Source organism: Lipophrys pholis, assembly GCF_963383615.2.
Source record: "Lipophrys pholis genome assembly, chromosome: 5".
Taxonomy (NCBI): domain Eukaryota; kingdom Metazoa; phylum Chordata; class Actinopteri; order Blenniiformes; family Blenniidae; genus Lipophrys; species Lipophrys pholis.
In genome coordinates, this window is record NC_137628.1 from 10,735,913 (window position 1) to 10,761,231 (window position 25,319).

At 40.8% G+C, this 25,319-nt stretch overlaps 1 protein-coding gene across 1 annotated transcript; it reads right to left on the bottom strand.

Moving 5' to 3' along the window:
- Positions 1-26: 26 nt before the first annotated feature.
- On the bottom strand, positions 27-23,967 carry col9a1a (collagen, type IX, alpha 1a). The gene is made up of 32 exons (XM_080463327.1): positions 23,769-23,967; positions 23,036-23,110; positions 22,307-22,345; positions 22,147-22,209; positions 17,462-17,515; positions 17,294-17,329; positions 17,045-17,068; positions 14,826-14,879; positions 14,640-14,693; positions 14,387-14,419; positions 13,663-13,719; positions 13,510-13,563; positions 13,365-13,418; positions 13,184-13,237; positions 11,779-11,832; positions 11,653-11,706; positions 11,475-11,528; positions 10,729-10,782; positions 10,499-10,552; positions 10,374-10,418; positions 10,235-10,288; positions 10,071-10,124; positions 9,107-9,160; positions 6,354-6,425; positions 4,948-4,983; positions 4,822-4,866; positions 4,536-4,568; positions 4,201-4,347; positions 3,993-4,047; positions 2,697-2,885; positions 1,908-1,985; positions 27-1,199 (listed from the first exon to the last, which is right to left on the bottom strand). Exons 1-32 carry the CDS (start codon positions 23,841-23,843, stop codon positions 994-996), a joined length of 2,064 nt encoding a protein of 687 aa, XP_080319453.1. The 5' UTR covers positions 23,844-23,967; the 3' UTR covers positions 27-993.
- Positions 23,968-25,319: the final 1,352 nt, after the last annotated feature.

Here is a 25,319-nt window from a genome sequence, read left to right on the forward strand (position 1 = left end):
ATTTCCTCACCATTTCCTCTCATGGTCCTGAATGAAAATGCAATCTTTATTATTTCCACACTCAATGATACAGTAAACTGTTTTAAGTTTATGAGGTGAATCTGAGAAAGAAGAGAAACTATGAAACCTTATGTTGACTGAAGTTCAACGTTGTACCACTGAATGATTCCCCTTTTAATTCTGTATGAGACCAAAACCACATCCACCTTCTGAACCACTTCATCCAGTGCAGGGTGCTGGAGCCAATCCCAGCTAACTATGGGCGAGGGTCATCAGTTAACCTCACGTGCTGGAGGAAGCACACGCAGGGAGAACATGCAAACTGATATTTGAACCCACAAAAATCTTCCTGTGAGGCAAGAACACTAACCACTGCGCCACCATGTGGCCCGTTGAAATTTCGACACCCAACAATTTATTTTCAGTAAAAAATGTCACATGTGAGCAAGTCTATAAATGCTCCTTTGGTTAAATGAATAATGGAGGTCGGTTCGTTTCAGGCCATACAAAACATGCAAGAGGTTATCAAAAGGTGTTTATTTCCTCTTTTGTACAAGTTAAAGGCGTCACGTGGAACCTCGATATAATAAATAAAGTTATTTCACACGTCGGCCGTCCTGCGCTCACAGAATCAAACAGAAAGGAACAAACACGTGGACGTTATCCAGCAGTATAATTTGCATATTGACACATTTACATAGCGATACAGACAAATTTGCCTTGAAGTGGAAGTCAAATCTTCACAAGTACAGGTTACTTCTTCACTTGTACAGTACAGAGCAACACTGAGGTGAAAAGTCCAAAAGCTGCTGGCTGCTGTTCAGTGTCCACCTCAACGTCACGTCACAATCACAACGACGGCTTGAGAAGATGAGAACAATTTAGTTCCAATGAGAAATTAAAAACATACAAACCAAGCGAGAAAAGTCAAACCAGTTCTGCTTTTCTCCTTCAGTCTCTCAGTTTTCCTGCTGTGTCGGCTCCGGACCCCCCTCACATCTCAGTGGGGCCCTTCATACCGGAGTCCTTTGCCGAAACAGGCGACGCCACCATGGGAAGGATGCACTGCGACGGCTCGCAGTAACTGTTCAGACCTGGGGGGCCGGGAGGTCCGGGAACGCCCGCAGCACCGGGGACGCCTCGAGGACCCCGCTCACCGTCACGGCCGTCTGAGCCGTAATCCGGTCGACCCGACTGACCTGTGAGGAGAGAGAAACACAGTTTACATCAATAATCAGGGCACATACTCAAATAACCATCAGTTCTACCAAATGTCTTAGTATGTTACAATGTAGTATATAGTTGTTTAGTATTGTGTGTATATACAATGATATAGTGTAGTATGGTGTATTGTACAATAGTATAGTATAGTACACAGTAGTATAGTATACGGTAGTATAGTATGGTACACTATAGCACAGTATAGTACAGTACAGTACAGTATTATAAAGTATGGTATAACATACTTTAGTATTTTATGCTGTAGTATAGTGGTGTAGCATGGTGCATTGTATCATAGTACAGTATGGTATACAGTAGTATGATATATCATTGCATAGTACAGTATAATATGGTATAGTATGGTGTAATTACTGTAGCACAGTATACTTTTATATCGTGGTGTACTATGTGGCATTGTAGTATAGCATGGCAAAGAATACAATAGTATAATATATAGTTGTATAGTATGGTATAGTAATATACAAAATAGTATGGTATGGTGTGGTATACAATAGTATAGTAGTGTAGTACAGTGCACTGTAGTATAGTTTAGTTTCAGTATACTGGAAAGAGCTTCATGGTGCAGGTTGATGTACAGAAGCTTTCAGTGGACCTGAGTGTTTTGCTCAGTCATGCTCCATCTTGCACATTGAGGGCGTTTCACTCTCAGACATCTTATCATGTACCTGGTAGACCGGGGGCACCGGGCTGTCCTTTGGATCCTCTCGTGGTGAGTCCCCTGTCTCCTCTGTCACCCTGGTCACCTGTGGACAGGAACGTCATTGTCACCCAGAGGAAACACTTAATTGAGTTCATCACAGTGCCAAACTATATTTGGCGTCAGGACCTGACATCTCATCTGCTGCTTCATTAGATCGACGGCTCTCTGAGGAGGTGGTTGACCACAGCAGCGTTAAACCAGGCCGGATATATAAAACTAAGAGTTCAGACAGAGATTGCTCATCTAGAAACTGTTTGAAGGAGTCCAGCCTTCTTTGAGAACAATCAGCCAGCACACTGCACATTGTACTGAGAGACTCGGAATGCAAATAGAACCCTTTAGTTTGTTTATATCAAAGAGCCGCAGGGCGTCGTCAAATTACAGCGCAGAGCTCGGCGGCTGAGTGACGCAGCCGAAAAAAGACGCCTTTAAAGCTTTTTTGTCCCGCAGACTCTAAAACTGTCTTTTAAATGTCCGGCATCCATCACTTTTCTCATGAGAACACACACATGCAGTTTTGTTGGTAAATCTGAGAATGACTGCTCAATTTTGGTGAAACCAAAGATTAAATATGAATTCATTCTGTGTTTGTGTCAGATGAAGCAGCCATGGGGGTTTTCACATGATTTTGTGTTTTCTGTCTCTAAATAAACTAAATATGAAGCTCTCGTTTCAAAGTGGACCTTTGCTTTGAACATTTCAGATCTATCTGCTCACATTCGTTCAATCATAGAATTCCCAGTTCGGGTCTCACCTTTCAGTCCTTTGCGACCCATCAGCCCCGGAGGACCCTTCAGTCCAGGCAGACCTCGTGATCCCGTGTGGCCGGGGAAGCCGTTCTCTCCGGAGGGGCCTGGAGGTCCAGGGGGGCCGGGGGGCCCGGGCAGGCCGGCGATGCCTGAATCGGGCCTGCTGAGGCTGGCTGCGAGCTGGGCCAGCTGCTCTGTGATGCAGGACGGCAGAGTTACATGAGTCAGATGCTTGGATCATCCATGATGAACCAATAGAAGTCATTCATGAGGTGGTACCCTGGACACCAGGGTGTCAAACATCAGGCCCGTCGACTAAACCACACATTTCTTAAGAGTAGTGGACACAAAACTTTATTGATGATCATTGATGCTGCCATAAAAGCTTGCTACCTGGTTGCTGTCAAACTAACCTCAAAGCCACGCTGTCAAGGGGTGATTGTAAAAAAACCCAGAATGCAACAGCTATAGGACATAGTTTTTTTGGACATTTCACTGATTGTAGTCATTTTCTATACTAATTGTTTGGTTGGGTGAAAATATAGATATTTACATCACGTATGCTCTGCACCACAACAAAGAAAAACTTTAACGTTTAAATTTAATGACGTTTAATGACAGGCTCAGGTTCTTTTTAAGGATGGATGGAGTGCAGGACCTGGAAATGCTTAAAGTGGATCAGAAAACTATCAGGGAAAGTCCTTATTGCTGCCGTCATGCCATCCGTAGCCTCTCTGTGACCTCCGAGAAATGGCTTGAGCTGTTTTTCTTCCACGCTAGAAGACAATAGAAGTCCATTCCTTCACTGATCCCATGGCGGCTGTTGCAGTTGCAATCTAATCTGGACTGGATTCAATCTAATCTGTGACCCTGCCTGTTTTCCTTGACTTCCCACAATGCTTTGCATTCAGCATGGAAACATGTCCTTCATGATGACACGAGCGAGCTCTATAGCTGTTACAGTCTAGGTGTTTCTACTAACCCCCTGACAGCGTGGCTTTGAGGCTAGTTTGATAGTAACCAGGTCACGAGCTTTCATTGCAGTGTCACAAGATCTCAGCTCGGGTCTCAGTGTTGTGTTGTGTCACTACTCTTAAGAATTATGTTTTTTTTTTTTTTAAATCTGTGTTTTCTTCGACATTTTTGCAGTTTGCTTGGTGGTTTGTCCAGATTGGAGCCGGTTTTGGTCCACAGGCCTTATGTTTGACACTCCAGCTGAAGAGGTTCTGCCCTCAGAAACCGATTTGTGACGTCGCACTCACTCCCTGCTGCTGATCCGTGAAGAGATGAAGAAAACTTACCGTGCATCACCCTCATGCAGACTTGTTTGATGTGTGTGTCTGCTGGTGACTTTCCCTGTGAAATGAGAGTTTTTAGTGTTGGTTTTCTTCTTGGTAGAAATATGGGAAACATTTCATGCTATGTGGTGAGAAAACTAGATCGTTCTCCGTTATATGAACATGTTGCTGCTGGGAGTCTGTGTGTGAGGTGAATGCTGCTGCTTCTCACCGCTGGTCCCTGTCCTCCAGGCAGGCCCGGCACTCCCATATCGCCCTGCATGCCACGCGGTCCCGGCTGGCCCGCCTTGCCCTCTTTCCCCGGCTGTCCTCGGCTGCCCTCAGCTCCTTTATTGCCCGTGTCTCCAGGAGGGCCTGTCTGAGATCAACCACAGCTCAACATGAACAAAATTCCTCTAGTTCTCTTTGGTAAACAGATTAATAAGTACAGATTTTAAACTCTTCTACTGAGAGGCAGGATTTCAAGAACATTGTTTTTTACCTTGTAGGAGCAGTAACAATAGTAATAATAATATGAACAATGATGCCGTGTTCAGGTGAACTTACCGAGCCTTTCTCTCCTGGTTCTCCTTCGTCTCCCTGAAATGGAAAAGATGAGTAAATACTTTCAAGTCTGAATAAAGCTGCAGGCTGTGATTCTGAAGATTAGATGCGACAGCCCAGACGAGTTCAGTTCAGAGCTTCAAAAGAGAAACTTCAGGATCTGTATGTTTCTCAAGGACACTCTGAGCTCCAAACAGGACTCGATGGGAGGCATGTTGAGATTCAAACTATCAGCCACCAGATCATTCCCACCTCAATCCTCCCCCCTGGTCACGATGTGATCACTCACCAATTCTCCTCGGTCTCCGGCTGTGCCCTCAGCTCCAGCATCCCCCTATAATAAAGACCAGCCACTTAATCTGATCCAATCCAGCACTGTGATCTGTTTGTAACCAAAAATATTAAATTAAAATACCTGTTCTCCCTTTGGACCGTCAAGACCAACTCCACCCTGAAAGAAACAAAACACTTACAGATTATGAATCCTATTAATATTTATATTTGGTCATATAAAAGGTGTAAAATCCAGGCCATCAATAGTTTCAGTAGGAATTTGGGTTTTAATAGAGAAACCACTTGATTATTCAGTATCTCTCAGTGAATTCAAGATAAATAATGCACCAATATGACCAAGGTGATAAACAATATTTTTAGAAACACTAAATGATAACAATACTAATATATTAGTGCAATAAGAACAGTAATTATGGGTTATTATAACTCCACAGTCTTTTGAATATTCAACATCAAACAGCAACAGTGCAATGTTTTCTATGATAACCAGCTGCATTCCGAATAGAAAGGTGCTTCCTCTCTTAGCCACTAGGTGGCAGTGTTGTTATCAGTCCATGATCATTTCTTTCATAGAAGAAGCCAATGAACTTGTCACACATCTGACAACCAAGCAGCTAATGTCTGGAAAGGAAGAAAGTTCACTATCATAGATTAATCCAGCTATAATCTGAGATGTCATATAATCGTGTTTGTTAGATAGTATGAAAGTGTGTGTGAGAGGTTGATTGCTTCCCAATAGAAGCTTCTGGGCTTCCATGTTTTTTCCGGAATGTACAAATGGGGGAAATGTCAACACCCAACCTGAGGTGGCAGCAGCAGCTTGAAGGGGAGCACAGGAGCTCTCAGGGAGTCCTGAGCTTCTGAAGTTGTTCAAACTCGACATGCACAATAACACATTTCTAGGATCTCAAGTCGCCCTGACAAACTGACAACTGCTTTTTATTTGTTCAGCTTCAGAGGCGCCGTCTAGATGAGAGTCTCTGTAATAACAATCCAAATGATTGTCTGTCCATATGAATGCCAGAGTATTTCCACTGTCAATGTTTTAGATGGCTTCATTGCAAAGGCAACCAACAGCACCAACTAGTGGCCCTACATGAAAACTATGTTTCAGTGTTCCTGCCGTTTCCATGTAAACAAACCTTGTTTTCAAAACATTGCTGTGCAAGCGGACAACCTCTCTGAACCTAAATCACAAAAACAATGTTTTCCTTTGAAACACTGTTTTGTCACCAGGGTCTCAGTGAAATGAGACCAATGAGGTTCACATCCTTTCATTCAGACCATCAGATGGTCTTCAGGGCTCCACAGCATTGAAAGACCCGTTCTGCTGCCTGAGGCTCGAAGTGATGGAACATCAGTATGAACCGTTGTAACTTTGTCTCAGAGCTCACAATCGAGATCCTCGCACTGATCAGGACATAAACCTTTCTTTGGTGCAACAGTCACCTTCACATACATGCATGTGTGATGTCTCAGGGTTTCTGGGTTTTACTTGTATCATGTCAATGAGAGTCTGTCTCTTACCCTGTCCCCCTTCTGGCCTCGATAACCAGCCGGGCCGGGAAGTCCTGGGAGGCCCGGATCCCCTTTACTCCCCTGTAAAAACACAGACACAGCAAGTGTTAAATATACAGAAATCTCACGCACACACACACACACACACACACACACACACACACACACACACACACACACACACACACACACACACACACACACACACACACACACACACAATAACAGACTGTGGTGTGTGAAGCTGAGGAACCCCCCCTCCCCGACACCTGAGGAAATATACAAATAAAAAAACACGTCCAGCTTCACATCTCCTGAGCGGTGAGCAGACCCCCTCCTCAGCCACCCTCCCTCAGATGTGTCAGGGTGTATTTGGGTACGCGGGCATTCCTGGGGAACAGAGATTTCTTTCACGGCTTCTCAGCTTCTTTCCTGGCCTGAATCCCCCTGAGCTGCTGTAACAAGAGGCCTTTCATGACCATCAGCGCTGGATTAGAGACTTAACTGCAGGGACAGAAGTTCAGACTTTCATCTCTTTAATAAAAGCACCAAACATGACTCCATTTCCCAGGAAAGGATGACTGAGTAGCGCGTTGTGTTTGTCTTGGTGGATTATTCTCATGTTGAATAATAATAAGAGGAGATAGTAGAGAAATAAACAAAGAAGCCAATGAAACACAGACCAGTAGAACATAGACGGTGTATCAGTTCAGTACCGAGTCCCTTTTCTCTGAGGATACCCTCTGTGGGTTTACACTCCGTCTCCAGGTGTTTGTTGGACTGGTGACGTTTCAGCTTGAAGCTTCAAACTTTCGTTCTCCAGTTTTTCACCACAAAAGATGTATTCAGTTCTAATTCTGTTCATTGCTATGAAGCCAGATTCTAGAGAACTCTCCTGCTCCACTTTCTTTTTTTTGACTGATTCATATTTTGCTTCTCCCGCTTTTGACAAAAATGAATTCAATGTTGACTCAACTATATTTAAGACTTAAAAAAATGTGATACTCCTTAAAATAAAGAGGGCTGTGTGATCCCCCCCCCCCCCCCCCCCCCCCCCCCCCAGGATACTCACACAGGACCAGGTAACTTTGAATAGTTTGTTTCCTTAATAAATAAAATCATCATTAAAAAAAATTGATTTTGTGTTTACGTAGGTTAGCTTTGTCTGATATTTACATTTATTTGATGACTTTAAACATTAAAGAGGCCAAATATGCAAAAAATAATACTTTTTCACAATACTGTATATTGTTTACAGCATTTCTGTTGTTTCCGTAGAAACGTACATCATTTTAAAAGTGTTGCCATGGAAACATGAAACTGTTCTGAACCAAAAACGCACCCAAAAAAAAAAAAAAAAGCATTTTAACTTAAAAAGTTGTCTTGTAAATGGGGCCTTGAAGAAAAGTCACACATGCAGTTTGAAGTTGTGTGATACCTTGAAGATGAAAAGCTTCATCAATACTGAAAAGCTCTAAAAGTTTTACATCAAAATCGGATCCCGTCCAGACTCCTCTTTCAGGAAAGATCTTCATATTCACAACATTGCCATCCTAAAGCACAGACCACTTCCTTCACACCTGAATAGCTTCACAGTGGAAGCTCAAACACTGATCAAACGTTTTAGAGCATCATAAAAAATCTAAACTATGAAGGTCCAGGACTGTTCAGCAAACAAGAATCAAACATTTCCTCTCCTAAAACAAAAAAGAAATTGTGTTTTGAAACGTCTTTATTCAAACACCTGACATGTTGTCACTGCTCTACTGGGACTGATTGTGTGGTTCTTGAGTGATATGTCGCCTCTTTCCTTGTGTCCTTGTTTTTCAGGTTGCAGGTTCTGTTCCCAGAGCCGCTCGGTTCTGAGCTCAGAGGATCAGTCAGACTGTCAGACTCACTTACATCTTTAGTATTTTTGAAGTTCTGCCCGGCTGATTTCAACCTTCATCAAAGTCTCTTTCCCTGTTTTCACTGTTTCTCAGTGCAGATGAGGTCTCCTTTTCATTTCCCACAACAGCCTCAGGATAATCCTGTTGTTTTTCCTTCCAGGTTTAATGACTCAGGCCACAAAGAAAAGCTGTTAACTCTGATATGTTAGTTTGATTCTGCAGGAAGTTGAAGCTGCACAAAGCCTCATGGTTATATGGATGAAGAGATAAAAATGATTTACTTTATGTTTTTTTATTCCTACGGGTTTTACACATTTCAGATTTACTAGCAGTTTCCCCAAGAGGACATTAAAGTTATCAATGATCTGGGTTTGTTCTTTCTTCGGCTCATTTCTTACTTTTTAGATTAAATAAGAAAGTTAATGATTGTGATTAAACTTTCTCTTGGTTTGCCTGTAATTCCATCCGGTAATCCTCCTTTACACCATTTTTTAAAACGTACAAACAATAATTAAAGTAGTTCAGCTTCTGTGGTTGCTGAGAACTTCTGTTCAATAAGTATTTTATTGACAGAATGACACCAAACAAGTGGATTTACTGAATTTTTATGTTTCCTTCCACTCCTTTTTGGATCCATTTGGATGCTGCTTTAAGTATGATAACATTATATTATGACATCCTAATTTTATATTCTTATTCTAAATAGACTTTGGATTGAAGTAACTGATTATTGGTCCTTCAAAGAGAACTCAAAAATTATTTTGACATGGATCAGTGAAGCCGCTACAGGCCATTATTAATATGTTACATCAGCTGTCCAGAGCTTTAATTTTGGTTTTTAAAATATGTAATAGACTTCCTGTGAGCTCTCACCCGGGTTCCTGGTGGTCCTGGTGGTCCTTCATGTCCTCTCTCCCCTCGTGCACCCTGAATAAAGATCAAATAAGATCAGAATGGATCCAAAACAATTCACCTTTTACTGTTGTTTTTTCCTTTATGTGATATTTTGATAGAATTTCTGACATAATTATACGTCTGCAATTCCAACAACACCAGATGGCATGCATTATTACTGACATTAGACACACATTAAACTCCACATTTAGCCTGTATATACCTAACAAATGACCTACAACAGTGATCAGGATAAACTGACAACAACCTTTGATTATAAACTGTGTTAAATTATTGCAGTTTTGATATATATGATTTTTCAATGAATGTTTTTCATACATTTTTAAATCGGTGAAAAGGAAAGACGTAGAGCGATTGATTCAAATAGCAGTGTGTTTAGATAAAATGTGACCTCACAGGCTTGATATATTCCGACAATATTCTCTAAAATGTGTCCTTTGGTAATCTGATATAAATAAGAATGTTTTTCCATAACGTAGATCTCTTTACTTTATTCAGTCTTCCTTTGTTGGTAGTTCGAGTTTAAGCCATCTTGCAGTTTTTATATTTTAAGAAGATGCTCAGCTGCTTTTAAAAGCGAGTGCAGTTGAGAGAAACACTTTTTCTGTGCCGACGTTGGTAAATGTGAAATTGATTGGACGAATGGCGCAAAGGGAAAAATCTGCTTGCCAACCAAGCTGAGCTCTACATGTTCTGACTGCAGTTTTTTGTTTCTCATCCTGCTCCGATCAGGTTTTATTATCTGATATGATCTGTAATGAACTGAGCTCATCAGAAAATCATTTAGTTCAGCTCTCAATACTCTCAGACTGATTAACAAGCGTTGCTGGAAGTCCTTCTGTGATTGATGTAAGTGTGTTTCATGAGGTGCAATAGTACATTGTTAATGTACAAAGCGTGTTTTAGAATTTGAGAGACTCACCGGTCCTCCTCTGGGTCCGACCGGGCCCACCTCTCCCTGCTCGCCGCGCTCCCCCTGGAAGATAAACCGTCAGACCTTCAACCAGATGAAACATGCTGCAGGAGCGTCTCTAATGTTCACACATTCAGCGAGGCTCTTCTGGTAGAACTTTGTTTTAAACTCACTTGTTTTCCAGGAGATCCCATCAGCCCCACGACCCCGGGGTTCCCCGGGATACCCTGATCACAGATAGGGAGGGGGTTGGTTTGGTTTGGTTCCATGTTTAAATGCATAAACGACAAGAAGATCTGCAGTTCATTTTACCTTCACACCGCCGTGCCCCTTTTGGCCAAAAGACCCTGGCAAACCCTGCGTGGAGGAAACAACATTTCAGATGAGACAAAGCGGCTGCTGGTTTGTCAGTGATGAATCAGTACGGAGTCTCTTACAGGAAGACCCTGAGGACCTGCGTCTCCCGGAGCCCCATGTTTTCCTGGGAGACCCTGAAAAGATGGAAAAGATCTTTACAAAGGCAGACAAAGAGAACTGCTCTTGTTCATGAAACGTCTTTATTCAAACACCTGACATGTTGTCGCTGTCTTTCTTTATACAAGCAGACTTCTCACATTGCTTTTTTGTTGTTACAGTGGAAGAAATGATGAATACAGACGGTTGTTACCTTGGATGCCGGCAGCCCCGGAATCCCCTCACGACCGTCCGGCCCGGCCAGACCCTGATGAGAGAACATGTTCAACAACCTGGATCTTCTGTAGCGGTTCACTCAGCTAACATCATCATCATCACAGTCGAAACACACAATCACACGCGTGAGCAAATTAGAGTCTCCAATTTCACTCAAAACGCTTGACTTTGGTAGGAGAACATTCAAACTCCCAATTCTGTTGTCAGCTACATACAAGAATACAAATGATGTCTCGCTTGCCCATCTCTAGTGTACATATATCACCCCAACAAATTCAAAATAGAGTCTATATACACAACATTTATCATCCACAATGGAATGAAATTAAAAAAAGGAATATGCACCAAGTACATTATCCAAAATAGAACAAAAATAAAAATGCAGAAGTATAGTAAAGAAAAAGAGAGCTACAAGATTTTAAAATTAAAGTAAAAAAAAACCCTGAAATGTGCAACCTCAGAACAAGCTAATATTAAAGGCCACATGGTGAAACAGGAGCTTTTAACATCTTAACTCTGAATAAGACGCAGCATTCATTCTGACAGATGGTGAAATATGAAGCCGGACTGAATCATTAATGATGATCAAACAGTAAATATATGTGCAGGTGATGTGAGGTGATGGGAGGATGATGGGAGGATGATGGGAGGATGTGAGCAGAGGAGAGATGGATGGAGCAAAGTGAGAGGTGCTTAGCTTTATGAAGAGCACGTGATACTCACAGGTTCTCCTTTTGTACCTGGAGGTCCCCTGATTCCCTGCGGACCTCGTTCCCCCTGAAACACAAAAACACATATAGATGAATTGAATGTATTTATTCTGATAAATGATTTTTGATCTCAGTTTTTCTAAACCTGTCATTCCAGGATGGATGTTTCTGTATGTGGGGTCTGATCTTACCAACACTCCGGCAGGTCCGATCTCACCGATTGCTCCTCTCTGACCTGCATCTCCCTGAAACAAACCTCAGTTGTTACCAACATTTTGTCAAAATATCAAAAAGATTTGAGGGAGACTTCTACTGACTGGAGATCCTTGGATTCCCTGCGGTCCCAAATCGCCGGGCTTTCCACGCGGCCCCTGTTTGAACAGACAAAAACAGAAAAAAAAATAAATGTTAGACATTTAAGAAAAGTGCAATAAGCTGAAAGTACCGTAGTTCCAAAAGGATAATTAAGGACTTCCAGACATTACAACCAGTTTAGATAAACATCCTCATCTGCCATATGTCATTTAACAGCATTAACATGACCAAAAAACTCAATTTCTAGTGTGGAAATGATCTAAATACTATACTGTATTTCAGTTCACTAGCTATTTGACTGCAAAAAAGGTGAATCGTATGAGTAAATTGAAGCATTAGCTCTGTCTTTGTAAATGGACATACTGTAACTTGCACTCTTTTTTTATGTATATTTTAATCAATGGCCGTACAAAAACATAAAAGCATTACTGAACTCAATGACCTAAAATTTATCTTGAAATTTTTTTGATCCCGTGTACACAATAGCGTTTCAAATGAGAACGCATTGTTTTTGAGTTTTTCTTTTTGAAAGGTTTTGTGTTTACATGGCAACATTTTGAAACAACAGAATCACTGAAAAACAATGCAGTTTTAATGTTGGGCCACTAGTGGGTGCTGTTGTTTGTTTGTTTGTTTGTTGCGGGTAGAGAATAATGCGCTATAAAAATTAACAATAGGGGTACATCAACATTTGTATTGACAAACGGCCATGTTGGATTGTTATTACAGTGACTTTCAACTATAAACTACCAAGTCCCAGGACAATATGGACTGGGAGTCCTGACACTCTGGAGGAAACATTGTTCTTATTGTCCATCTACTGAGCATGTGCAGAAGAACTGTACACTGAGCCGGTGCACGGTGCGTCCCTGTTAAGTTTGCGCCCTGGGCAGTTGCCCACTTCGCCACCTCTGCCATGAAAGCTAGAAAACTAGCATTAACCTCAAAGCGATGCTGTCAGGGCGAGTTTGTAAAAACACCCATAATGCAACAGTTCTTTAGACATCTCATTGTATTTTGCATCAGAAGGTTTAATTATATTGACGTCATGTTGAGATTATAGTCCATTTCAGTACATATACTCTGCGCCACGACACATAGAAACTTTAAAGTTTAAATCTAAAGGTCATTATTCCACTATTTTACCAGTCCAGTCCACTCGAGATGAAATTGGGCTGAATGTGGTCTCTGAACTAAAATGTGTTTGACACCGTGACCCTCGTATTAACGTGTCTGAGGATCCAAACCTGAATTTAAGAAAGCATTGAAACTAAACTCACGGTTTTCCTCACAACCAAGTGGTACAATTCGGTTGAATTACTCTATTTAATGCATTTTAAAATGAAGAGATATCATAGTCACTGACGAATCCAACAGTTGACCTGTAACCTCAGGAGGGCGTCTTACCCTGTCGGCTTTGGATCCGATTATTCCCGGGAGGCCTCTTTGTCCACCGGGGCCCTAGAATCACTCAGCAGATGATGGTAGGTAGTGTTAATATGTTTCACTGTCTGCAGTCATTTTCTACGAGGACGACTTCTTTTAATGCAGTAACATCCAGTTTTGAGAGAATGGTGGAATATTTTACTGGTAGTCCTTGAGCTCCGACTTCACCAGGCGCTCCTTGGTCTCCCTCTTCACCCTGAATCCAAACATAACATGGGTTTGTGTTCACAATGGATATTCAGCTTTATTTATAGATCACATTTTTTCCGTCTTTATAATGAGCTCACCTTGTGTCCTTGTCGTCCAGGTTCACCTGATTCACCTTTAACTCCTTTATGACCCTACATGTAAACATTGAATGTTAAAAACCCTTAAACAGAAGGAAACTATGAAATATTGTGGCAACTGAGAACCAATGAATTTATGTAAAATTCACTCACTTTCATCCCAGGGAGTCCTGAATATCCATTCAGACCTGAAGGGCAGGCGTTGGGACACTGAAAAACACAACAGCCTATTTGAGGTCATGGAAAAGCCCCGCCACTAGGGGGCTCCACTGACATCGACCCCCCTGACGAGTGAGCAACAGCAAATCAATAAACAGATACTCACCTGTGGTTGTTTACAAGTGATGGTGAGTCACAGCAAATATTCATGTCAGAGAAAGTGATTTTTATCTTGTTTGTGTGTGGATGCAATAATGTCGTGTTTTCCCATCTTAAAACACTGGACTGACATATATGAACACCTTCTAGAAGAATCATTTACTATGATTTGAAATATAAGACGTATTGATAACTAGATTGAACTGGAGTAACAATAAATCCAATTAGCATGCAAACGTTTTTTCTTTTTAAAAATGTGTCCAGATAATTCCTATAAAAATAATCTGATTAAATCTGTGCCTGTAAGCCTGAGCTCTCATTGTACAACCCCACTGTCAGTGTTTTAAAATACAAATAAAACACAATTTAATGTTTTCACAACTTTTTAAAAATGTATCCCAAGTCCAAATTATTCAATCCCTCGGTTTAGCCATTTTATATAGATTTTCTTTGTTTAAAGGGTTGAAGGATCATTTCATTCTCCTTCAATTCATATTCTGCATAACATCTCCATTTAAATGAAAAAAACAACAACACAGGAGCAAACTAATCTACTTACCAGGTCCTCGCCTTGATAAACAGCTGGAGGCCCCTGAGAGGAAACAAAGTGAAGATTTAAAACTGAACTTATATTGATTTACAACTAAGAAAACATTGCGCAAAGTGTCAGGCCTGAAGAAATGAATAACCAATAAATTAAAGACTTATTTCTTAACAAAGTCTGTCCAAACTGCCGCTCCCTCTTCAACCTTTGACATGAATCTCTCTCTCATCAGTTCTACGTGGCTTCAAACCAAAGACGTGATATTTACCCGAGGACCGGCAGCACCGGGCAGACCAACTTGACCTCTTCTGCCTCTCACTCCCTGTGAAACAGCAAAGATTTTCACTCTTAACGAGCTCGATCGACATGCTTCCATGGAAGCAATGATCTCTCGGCTTCATGAGCAAAATCAAAGTCATAGAATGTAAATCATTGATAGTAGTGATAAACTCACCGGGGGTCCGACTTTTCCCAGCTCCCCCGGCAGCCCGTCAGTACCTGGAATACCCTGAGAAAACGCAGCAAGGCAACATGTGCTACAGATACGTGCTACAAAATCATTTCAATCACTTTTTTTTTTTTTAACCAAATGTTTGTATTTCCTGGTCAAACTGAGAGGAAATGTGAGACGAGGCAGCTCCAAGCGGAGCCTCCCCTCCGACTGAGAAATCCCACACAAACTGTAGTTTCTACAAAATCAGGCCAATAAACAAAATGCGTTTCAGATACTGGCGATTTAAATCCACTGTTGACTGAACATAAGAAAGAAGCAACAAGAAGCTCAGGTCTGAATAAATGAACATGAGACATTGTAAATGTTAGAATTAATAATATATGAATGCACAAGCACATCAAACTAATTCAACCTTCCTCTAATATCCGTCACACTTATATGTATGTATACACATAAATCTGACAAACCGAGAAGTTGATGTGCAAGATGGAACTTTCATGGTAAATAAATTATATTTGTGAAGAGTCTCACCTGTGACTGACCTCACTGCACCTCTGTGGTTCATACTGTTCATGTAGCACTTTTAACTCAGGCTTGATTTTTTAATGCAGATTAAGTAACTTGCTGTGACAAGTGAGATAACTGTACCATGACTGTCAAGGTGTATTGTCTACCATTTCACATTGATTGTTCAAAACTGTTGAATTGACTGGTGAAAAAAAAGCTTCTCTTTAACTGTTGACGTTCTGCACCAGATGTGTGGTCTAAACAAGAGCAATACTTTATTTCAACCACAAAATTCAGCTGTAGTACAAATAATTGGCATTGTGGGTAATTTGTATGGGGAGCAGTGTTAAACTTTGTTTTAAAGAAGCTGACCTAAAAATATCACAAATGAAAACAAATTCAAAAAGACATTTCCAGCTTAAGGAAACTGGGTCATAATGGCTTAAACTCCCAGCGGATGAAAGGATTAGTCCCTGTAAATGTTGAAAACATGAGATAAATACGATAACATACATTTATTATTCATCAAATGGACGTCTGTGTTTCCACCACATCCCTCAAACTCAAATAGATAAACTGTCACTTCCAAAATGATATAATTCACACTGAAACTTACGATTTCAACAATATTCTAACAAACGTAATATTTATTTAGGTTTCTTTCTGGTTGCGAGTCCGACCTCATTCCCTGATATTTTTGTCTTATATGGTGTCATTTCCTTCAAGCTTCTGGTTTAATTGAATGCTTTGATGTCCAGGAATGTTTCTGTACACTTCACTTGTATTTGTCACTTAGATTTTCAGTCTCACACCCACATGAGCTCCAGTTTATTTCCACTTGTTAATTTCTACTCTTGATTGTTTAAGCTTTGTCTGCTTCTCATTTCATCTCCTCTTGTATATAATTGTTTGTTTTTGATTCGTCTACTTTTGTTTTGGGCTCATTGTCCTTCAAAACATCTTGTGTTTGAGGTGTATCTACATTTAGATCGTTTGAACCCGACAGTCACCATGATTAGTATAAATATGTTTGTTTCGCTGGCTGTTTATTAGATTTTGGGCACAAAAAGTTACGTTTTGTTCCATAAAAAAAAGCTTCTGACTACTGTTGATCACATGTGACATGACATGTTTCACCCTCTGATTTCAAGTTCTTCTGCCCTCTGCTCCTATAATCTGATTGTCCACCCTGTGTTTCCTCAATTCTCATTGTTTTTAAGAAACATTCCACTGTTACATGTATCATATAAAGAAATACAACTAAATGATGTAGATAGGAAGGGTTGGATTGGACTTTTAATGTGTTTGATTTCATTTTGGGGATACTTCAGTTGGTTTTTTACTGTACAAACTGAAATAAATGTCACGTTACTTGATAAACTACAATAGTGCTGCTCAGGAAGTAGTTGAATAGTTTATTTACTATACTGAAGAAGACGATATTGAAGTAAACAATACATCTGAGAGGACATGAAAAAATTTTTTTCTGAAATCTTCTAAATGTTTAATGTATAATCTATCCACGTCCCCCCATCCTCTGCTACACTGCTTTGTTTCTATTGTGATCCTGTTCTTATTAGCGACTTTACAGTTTTGAAGTTGAATATTTAAGTTTAACTTTCACACTCTAGAAAGCCTATCAATCTGTTGGCATCAAATAAAACCACAGAAATGTTAGTTCACTGATCAGACATTGTGTTATGAATACTCACATCCAGCCCGTCAGGTCCTACACCCTGTAAAAAAGTCAGATATTCAGCAGGTTAAACTGAGTCTCATCAATAATAATACTCAATCTCTGTAAATATGACTTCCTCTTTGTAGATTGAATTTTTTTTTGTAAGAGATGTAAAGTTTAACAAGGTATTTTCGGTCTTTAAGTCAAAGTGTATCGCTTGTTACATCAGTAGGATATAAATGATGAATACATAAATACACAGAGACTGTGTATTTGCTCTTACAGGCTCTCCAGCAGGCCCTCGAGCTCCAGGTTCCCCCTGAAAACACAACAAATCACTACAGTTCATTCATTTAGTCATAGAAGGCAATTTAAATCCAGCAGAAATTCTTCAATCAGAACTTGTGAAAATAACAAAACGTTTTATGAAATGTTTTAATGACAGACTTACTTTTGTCCCGACAGGTCCGACTGGTCCGACCTCACCGGGAGGCCCAACAGGTCCCTGTGGAGACACACAAAGTCCAGGAAACATCACCGGAAGGTTTTTTTTTTTTTTTCTAAAGCATGTTTTTATCATAAAGTTTAACCGTAAGGCTAACTGTTACAGTTTTTCATGCTATACTGAATTTTTGTAATCTTTGTAAGTTTTTATCTCCCTCTGGGAGGGTCAAACACACACAAGGGAAAATGTCTGATGCTCCTGTATGAGCACACTTTCACTAAAAAGTGGAGCAAGTGAGGGAGATGACTGACTTTCTTCACTTCTGGGCCTCAGACACAGGCTATGGGGACACAGATTACCACTACAAAACCATTAGGGTTAGGATTAGAATTTGGTATTATAGCAATGATCAGGAAGTCAGTTATGGAGCTCCACAGGGCTTTGTGTTCGGACCCAAAAAGTTTTACTTTCTTCATGCTCACATGAGCAGTGTCATCAGAAGGCACTGTAATAATGTGAATGACCATGTGAATGACGCTCGGTTCTATTTTTCATGCAAGATTGTTCACCAAAATACAAACATGACTTTTAAAGACGTGCATGAAGATAAGCCACACAATATGTAAGCCATTGTATAATGATGCAGCCTTTTTCAGTACAGTGTGTATCCAACAACGTGCATACCATCATCTGGATCATGTGTGGAGACACTTTTTTTGCTTACATACAGATACTGAGAGGACCAAAGTGACAAAGAAAGAACAAATGTTTACATCTTCTGTGATTGCATCTGTGGGTGGTGGTATTATAAAAGCACAGTGCCAACTAGTGGCCCGACAGGCAACCTGCAGTGTTTTCAGCATCTGTAGCCTTTTTCATGTGAATGATCATTTCCAAAGTGTTTAAATCTGAATTGAAAACTTTTCTGAGATGAAAAAACCAAAACGCTGCTGTTTCCAGTCACTTGTTTCGTTGGAGCCTTAAAACAATTCAAAGCAAACTATCTTAGTATGTAGACGACAATCATTTGACCCCCTGTGCCAATAACACAAGAGTTTATTTTCACTAAACTTAACGCAGAAATCAAAAACATTTCTTTTTTTTTTTTTTTTTTTTTTTTTTTTTTTTTTTTTTTTTTTTTTTTTTTTTTTGCCCTTGTCCTGTTCGGCAGCTTGGGCCAACAATATGATGTGATTGAGAGCCTTCGGAGTCAGAACAGTTTTTGGTCTTGCAACAGGGAGAGACCTGGAGTCTCCTCCTGTTGCCTTCTCCGTCAGAAGCTGGCATGGCTGCCGTACACGACCGGGGGGGAACGCACAAAGAGAGAGAGAAGAGAAGAGAGAGAAGAAAGTCGAGGGGGGAGGGGGGAGGGGGGTGGGGGGAAGGGGATAACATACAATGTCCTTGTTGTGCTACATATATTATTTGCAATAATCACACTCATCCAAATACTTTCCAACTGTTTTTGTAATCAAAAACATTTCAAGGGAAATTAGCTTTTTCCAGATTAAAATTATTGGAGGCTGAAGCTGACAACGGGTGAAATGCAGGGTACACACACACACACACACACACACACACACACACACACACACACACACACACACACACACACACACACACACACACACACACACACACACACACACACACACACACACACACACACACACACACACACACACACAGAATCAAGCTAAGGATATACAGTATCATGAATCACTACCATGTACTGAGTTTCTCTCCATAACATTTGTTTTTTTCTGAATTGTAGAATTTGTTATTGATTTTTCTTCCAAACTAGACTTAAAGTTCTCTAACAACATTCTAAAACTCTAACCCAAACTGTCAGAAATCAAGAGTAATTGAATGATACCACTTTATTGTTAAATAATTATAGATATGAACTCCTTTCTGTTAAATGTGTGATCAGCCCGAGGTAACGAACATGTGGCTGGTGGTTTTGTGCACAATGGTAGGATGTCCGGGTATTTAAAGTATGAGTCGGGTGCCTTTAAGCCAATGCTGGACCAAAGAGCCACATGAAAAATTAGCACTACTTACTGAGACTTAAATTGACTTGAGTTTTGAGCTACTGTTGTTCTGCGGCAGTTTTTCTTTACCAGCCTTTGTCTAGAAATTAATAACAAGGTCTTCTAAAATTCAAGTTCAGTGAATAAAATCTTTATTCTTTTAATTAACAGTCTTTTGTTCCACTGTGAAACAAAAATTTTGTGAGGTAAAGAGACTGGAGAATGTGATCATTTTAGATATAATAAAGCTGATAATGAAAGTAATTTTCATTTTAATTGAGGATTTCTCAGCAGAGTAACAGGACCACGTTTTGCCCGCAGGACTTATGATGCCCAGGTCTGTGCTGGAGGGTCCAATCCTGCCAATATAAGATCACCTTGCACAATGAACAGAAGATGGGAGAAATCCATCCATCTCTCCCTGAAACCACTATTGAAGCACTGGAACCAATCCCAGCTAACAATGGATGAAGACCGAGTACCACCTGCAAACTCTCACCTACCAACAATTCAGTGGTCACCAATTAATCTCAAATGCATGTTTTGGGACCGTAGAAGGAAAGCAAAGTTTCTGGAGGAAACCAAGGGAGAATATACAAACTCAGATGGAAGCATGAGTCGTATTCAGCAGTAAAAAAAACTAGAAAACTTTACTGCAGAGAAAATAACATTATTATGAACTTTCATTGTTAATATGTCAACCGGAGGGCTCGAAGGGATGTAACACAAGACTGAGACCTGGAAGCCAACAGCAGATGGCAGCAATAAAAGCGAGCTTCGGTAACAGACTGTTGGAGGCTGAAGAAATCGGGAAACCGGCTTTAACGAACTTTCGGCCCTGTTTACCCGAAAATCTGAAAGTGAAAATTCAGAGCTTGTTTGACTTTTTGTTCCAAAAAAGTTCTGCGTTTACAGGGCAACGTTTTGAAAATGATGCCCGTTTACATGGAAAGGGCAGAAACATTCAAAACTATGTCGATGGCATGTTTAGCCACTAGTGGGTGCTGTTTTCGTATTGAAACCACACACACACACAAACAGAGAACAATACGCTGTAAACATTGACAATGGGAGAACACAGACATTTGTCTGGACAGACGACGAAGTTGGATTGTTATTACATGTGACTCTGTACTAGAAAACTACCAAGTCCCAGGAGAATATGGACTGGGAGTAATGACACTCTGGAGGAAACATTATTCTTATTGTCCAGCTACTAAGCATGTGCACAACTACTAGTCACTATGGCTGTGGTATGAATGCACAATATCAGTGTTTCAGAAAAGTTGCGTTTTCCACTGTTTCCATGGAGTTGGGGGATTTTCAAAGAGTTGCGTTTTCCGACTATTGTTGTAAACAGACTCCAAAAACACAATGAAAGTTTTGCGTTTTCACCTGAAACTGTTGTAACATGTAAATGGGGCCTTAGACTGTAGTGATTTACACTTGATAAGATTCCGGATTACATTTTTTTGTTTCAAGAGGTTTTGTGTTAAATAAATGTTGATATATTCAGAATGCACTTTCATTTTTTGCACTAAACGTAAGGGGAAAATTGTAATCCTCAACATTTATTACAAAGGGGTAGGATTATATAAACTTTTAAACTTCCTACCGCCTTTTCGAACAGGTAACGAACACATTGAAAAATTGGAGTGTCATATGAACTCTGGATGATTCATTTGGATGATTTCTTCTGCTGCGGCCTCACTGAGATCAAACTTTTCAGTTTGGGACTCGTGAAGCGGCACTGAGCCGAGCTCAGCTTCACCTGCTTCCCTTCTGGGAGCTAAACGCTGGACCTCACCTCCTGACAGACATCAAACTGGAGCACGTAGATGAGATTATCTGTAAATCTCAAGTCCAGTGACCCTCAGTCTGCTTCCATAGCTGGGAGCTCAACAGGCATGGGAAAGGTTCAAGAGCATGTGGAAATGGAGGCATGTGATTGATTATATTAATGTATTAAAGCTGCTCAAGTGGAAGGAATTAAAATAAAAATAAAAAAAATTAATTTGCAGACTTTTTCTCAGAGACAACCAGAGCTCTGTGTTCCTCAGATTGAGTTTCCTCCACATTGTTTTTAAAACCTATAATCCCTGCAGTGTAGTTTCCACCTTTCACCTGAATAATAAGATGTACAGACTCAGAATCTGGTCTCACTTTACTTGTACAAAACTTTTGCTGGCGTCATTCAGCCCACACGAGTCTCTGAATCTGGCTGCCTGTTCCCGGACCGCCACAGTGGACGGCGAACACACTGCTGCCATTCTGCACCGCCTTTCCCAGCATACACTTCTCTCCTGTCAGCCATCTCTGGGCAGCACAAACAGACCCCTGTTCATGTCAGGAAGCCTTTCGAAACTCCCCTAAATAGGCGGATTGATTTATTCAAGGTTTTTTCTTTTTTTTTTTCAACCTCAACATTTCTGCTCACTTAGAGGCCAAAACAAACTGCTCACACAGCAGCAGACCTGAATATCTCAAGTCATCCAGAGATTCAATACATCCTCTTACTGCCGAGCTTAAAACCAATCAGCTCGCGGATTAACACTTAACAGAGGCTTTTGTTATTTCTTTAAACACTTTGTGGAGCGGAGACTCATCCAGCTGTGATCCACAGCTTTTCTATCAGATGTGAGGACAAAGTTTACTTACATCTGCGCCAGGAAGTCCTGCAGCTCCAGAAAGTCCGTCTCTGCCTTTATCTCCATCGAGGCCCTGCAAACAGACGACTCGACCGCTGCAGTCAATAAATCCTGAAACTAGCTTAAAATATCAGCTTCTGCATGTGGGAATGATACTAAAGTAGACTTACTGGACCACCAGTCACTGTGGAGTCTTCTCCTCTGTCCCCCTGAAATATAAGTCAAATATAAACCGTAGATATCAAACATTTCTAGGAATGAAGGTGTTCAGTTCATATTGACTCTGAAAATCACATTGGTGTGAGTGAATGGGTTGAATGGAGAAAAGATTAGAGTAAACAGAATAAACTATTTATTTAGGGTTTTTTCTCTGTTTTTGTTCTTTTACTTATTCTTAGCTTCACTTATAACCTATGAAAATGGTATTAAGACATAATCAAGTTTATCCAATGAGCGTTTGTGGGTGACTTTTAGTAGATAGGGCCTAATAAATATTTTCCGTGAACAAAAGATTTTCTGGTTTTCAACGTGTTTCATCATCTATGAGTCTTAATGTTGAAATAATAACTCTGTGAACTTTCTCGGAAAAGCGTTTTGTTTCAGGAATCCACACAAAAGTGAGTAGTTTCCAATCATCTGTCTCATTGATCTTAATATATTCTGCTTTATATTCAAACATTAGCCAGTTTATTATTCTGCTCAGAGGCTTAAAAGTGTGCAGCCCTTCAGGAGTCGTGTTATTTCAGAGGAACATCACAGTTTACACAGTTGCTGTTTGGCTTCACTGTTCACTGAGCCGATTAACCCACAAACGAGCAGGGGACACACACACACACACACACACACACACACACACACACACACACACACACACACACACACTGGAGATGCAGACTCACGTCAATGCCGTCCACTCCGGGCACACCGGCTACCCCCGGCGGCCCCGGGGGGCCTCTGGGACCGACCGGGCCCCTCTGTAAAATAAACACAAAAAAATCTAGGTTTTTTTTCTTCTCAATTTCTAAATCTCATCCCGACCCGTCGGTATTGGCTCACACAGACTTCCATTGTGTGCGAGACGTGAGGGGAAAGGTCATGAAACCAAACCTGCCTCACCTATTACAGTCCCATTATCCAGCCTAAGTAACTGCATGTGTTCAGATTACTGCTGCTGTCTGGACCTTACTGCTGCCAGGTATTCATCACGACGACTCATCTGGATTTTTCAATCAAGTTTGAGTGTAAATTATACCATTTCTGAGGAAAACATGTACATTCTGTTGAGAAAAACCACAGACATCCTGAAATACAGAAGTTGTTACGAGGATCCCGCTTCTTCAGTGAAGAAAAAGCTCAATTATTTTACTGATAGATATAATATATAGTACACACTGTAGGTTCTATAAAGGTGATAGAGTGAAAATAGAAAATAATAGATAATGTCTGCTCATTTTTTACCTTTCCAGACTGTTTTATGCTTCTCAGAACTGAAACAGTAAGTATTAGTTAAAGCACTATAGATGTTTGTTCATCCCCTGTGAGCAGGCAGCAGACTGGATGTGAACATCTAAAATAAAACACAGGTATTTCAAATGCAAAAAAAAAGAAACGAAAAGAGGGTCCATCGCTCACCTGAGCCGAACAAATGAGCACAGCATGCAGTAGAAGCACCAGCAGAGACTCCCGACAGATCCCGGACACAGCCATGTTCCTCCTGCAGGCCCAGGAAGACGGCGAGCTGTTGCTTTACTCCCGGCTTAAGACGAGACGGTCCACCTGTCAGCGTCCCCACTGCCTGCTGGAAGGGGAGGATGTCAGGACGTCCTGGATCTGCGCAGAGGCTCAGGCTGCAGGAGGAGGGCTTCTCCAAAGCGCAGGGTGGGGTGTGCTTTGCTTTGCTTTGAGGGGTTCAAGACCTATGGAGGTGAATACAGAAAGTAAACTGTTTCAATCTCACAGTGTTTGACTGCTTTCATGTTTGTGGTGTAAAACGCGGCACAATTCTATAAAATGAGATCTGTTTGTACATGATCTTCTATTTCTGGGGTTTTTCATTGCATTTTAATTCCAAGGTATAAATAACATGATGGCACCGAGAGATATATATAAAGTGTGTGTGTGTGTGTGTGTGTGTGTGTGTGTGTGTGTGTGTGTGTGTGTGTGTGTGTGTGTGTGTGTGTGTCAGGACACAATAATACTCTCACAAGCTTTGTGATTATAATGTGCACATGACTGATTCAGCTGCATGCGCCTCCTTTATTTCTTTATTTGAGTTTGTGATTTTGGGCCCTGTAGGCTATACATATCCAGATTCCACTCATTGTTAAAACATATAATGTAAACCGGTATGTACTTAATTCAGTTGGATGGTGTGTGACTAAAGTAAACTCCCACTGAAGTGAATTCAAATTATTATTTAAAATTATTTATTTATTGCACTGTATTGATTGAACTTCCTTCCTGAATTCGTGCTCAGGAAACCCCGGTGCATGGGTTTTTGGTCTGTGGGAGGAATCTGGAGTACCCGGAGTACACAGAAAGGCCCTGGACGGTATTTGAACCAATGCCTCTCTCGCTGTATGGGGAGAGTGCTCATCACTGCGTCATCATGCCACCCTGCTGCAACCAGCTTTGCTGCTCTGGGCCAAGGATGAAAAGCAGAAGTCTTTGGGGGGGGTTTTTTGGTTTGTTTTTTTGTTCAGGTCTCCAGTTTCGTGTATTGATGGATGGGATTATGTCATTTTAAATTATATATCTAATTATATATCTAATAAGCTCAGTGCTCTCTCCTCAAAGTGAGAGGGTCATGGTTAAAATACTGGCCAGGCTTTTCTGTGTGAAGTTTACATGGTCTAGTAAGAAGATCTATATATCATGCTTCTGTCATGAAGAGTCGTGAAATGGATTAATAACCAGTGGACGTTGTGTTTTTCTTCCGAACAGGAAGTGGTACTTTTCCTATTTCACATTTATTCATGAACGCACCATTGCACGACATAAAAAAAAAAAATAGTGATAATCCCCTCACCGTCAAAGTCATTTATTTAGGAATATTGTCTGAGCATTTTCAGTGTTTTATAATCCCCGAATGAATATTTAATCCCTTATTTTCCGCCGCTTACCGGTGTCGCTCAACTGCAGTGTTGTTCCGCTCCGGTCCTGCAGTGGGCGGTGAAGCGCGGA

Excerpts from the sequence above, each read along its gene's own strand:
- col9a1a (XM_080463327.1), bottom strand. The coding sequence starts at position 23,843 with ATGGCTGTGTCCGGGATCTGTCGGGAGTCTCTGCTGGTGCTTCTACTG. Across the intron at positions 10,783-11,474 it reads CAGGTACAAAAGGAGAACCT|GGTCTGGCCGGGCCGGACGG; the intron begins GTGAGTATCACG and ends TTCTCTCATCAG. Across the intron at positions 4,569-4,821 it reads CCGGAGACCGAGGAGAATTG|GGAGACGAAGGAGAACCAGG; the intron begins GTGAGTGATCAC and ends TTTCCATTTCAG.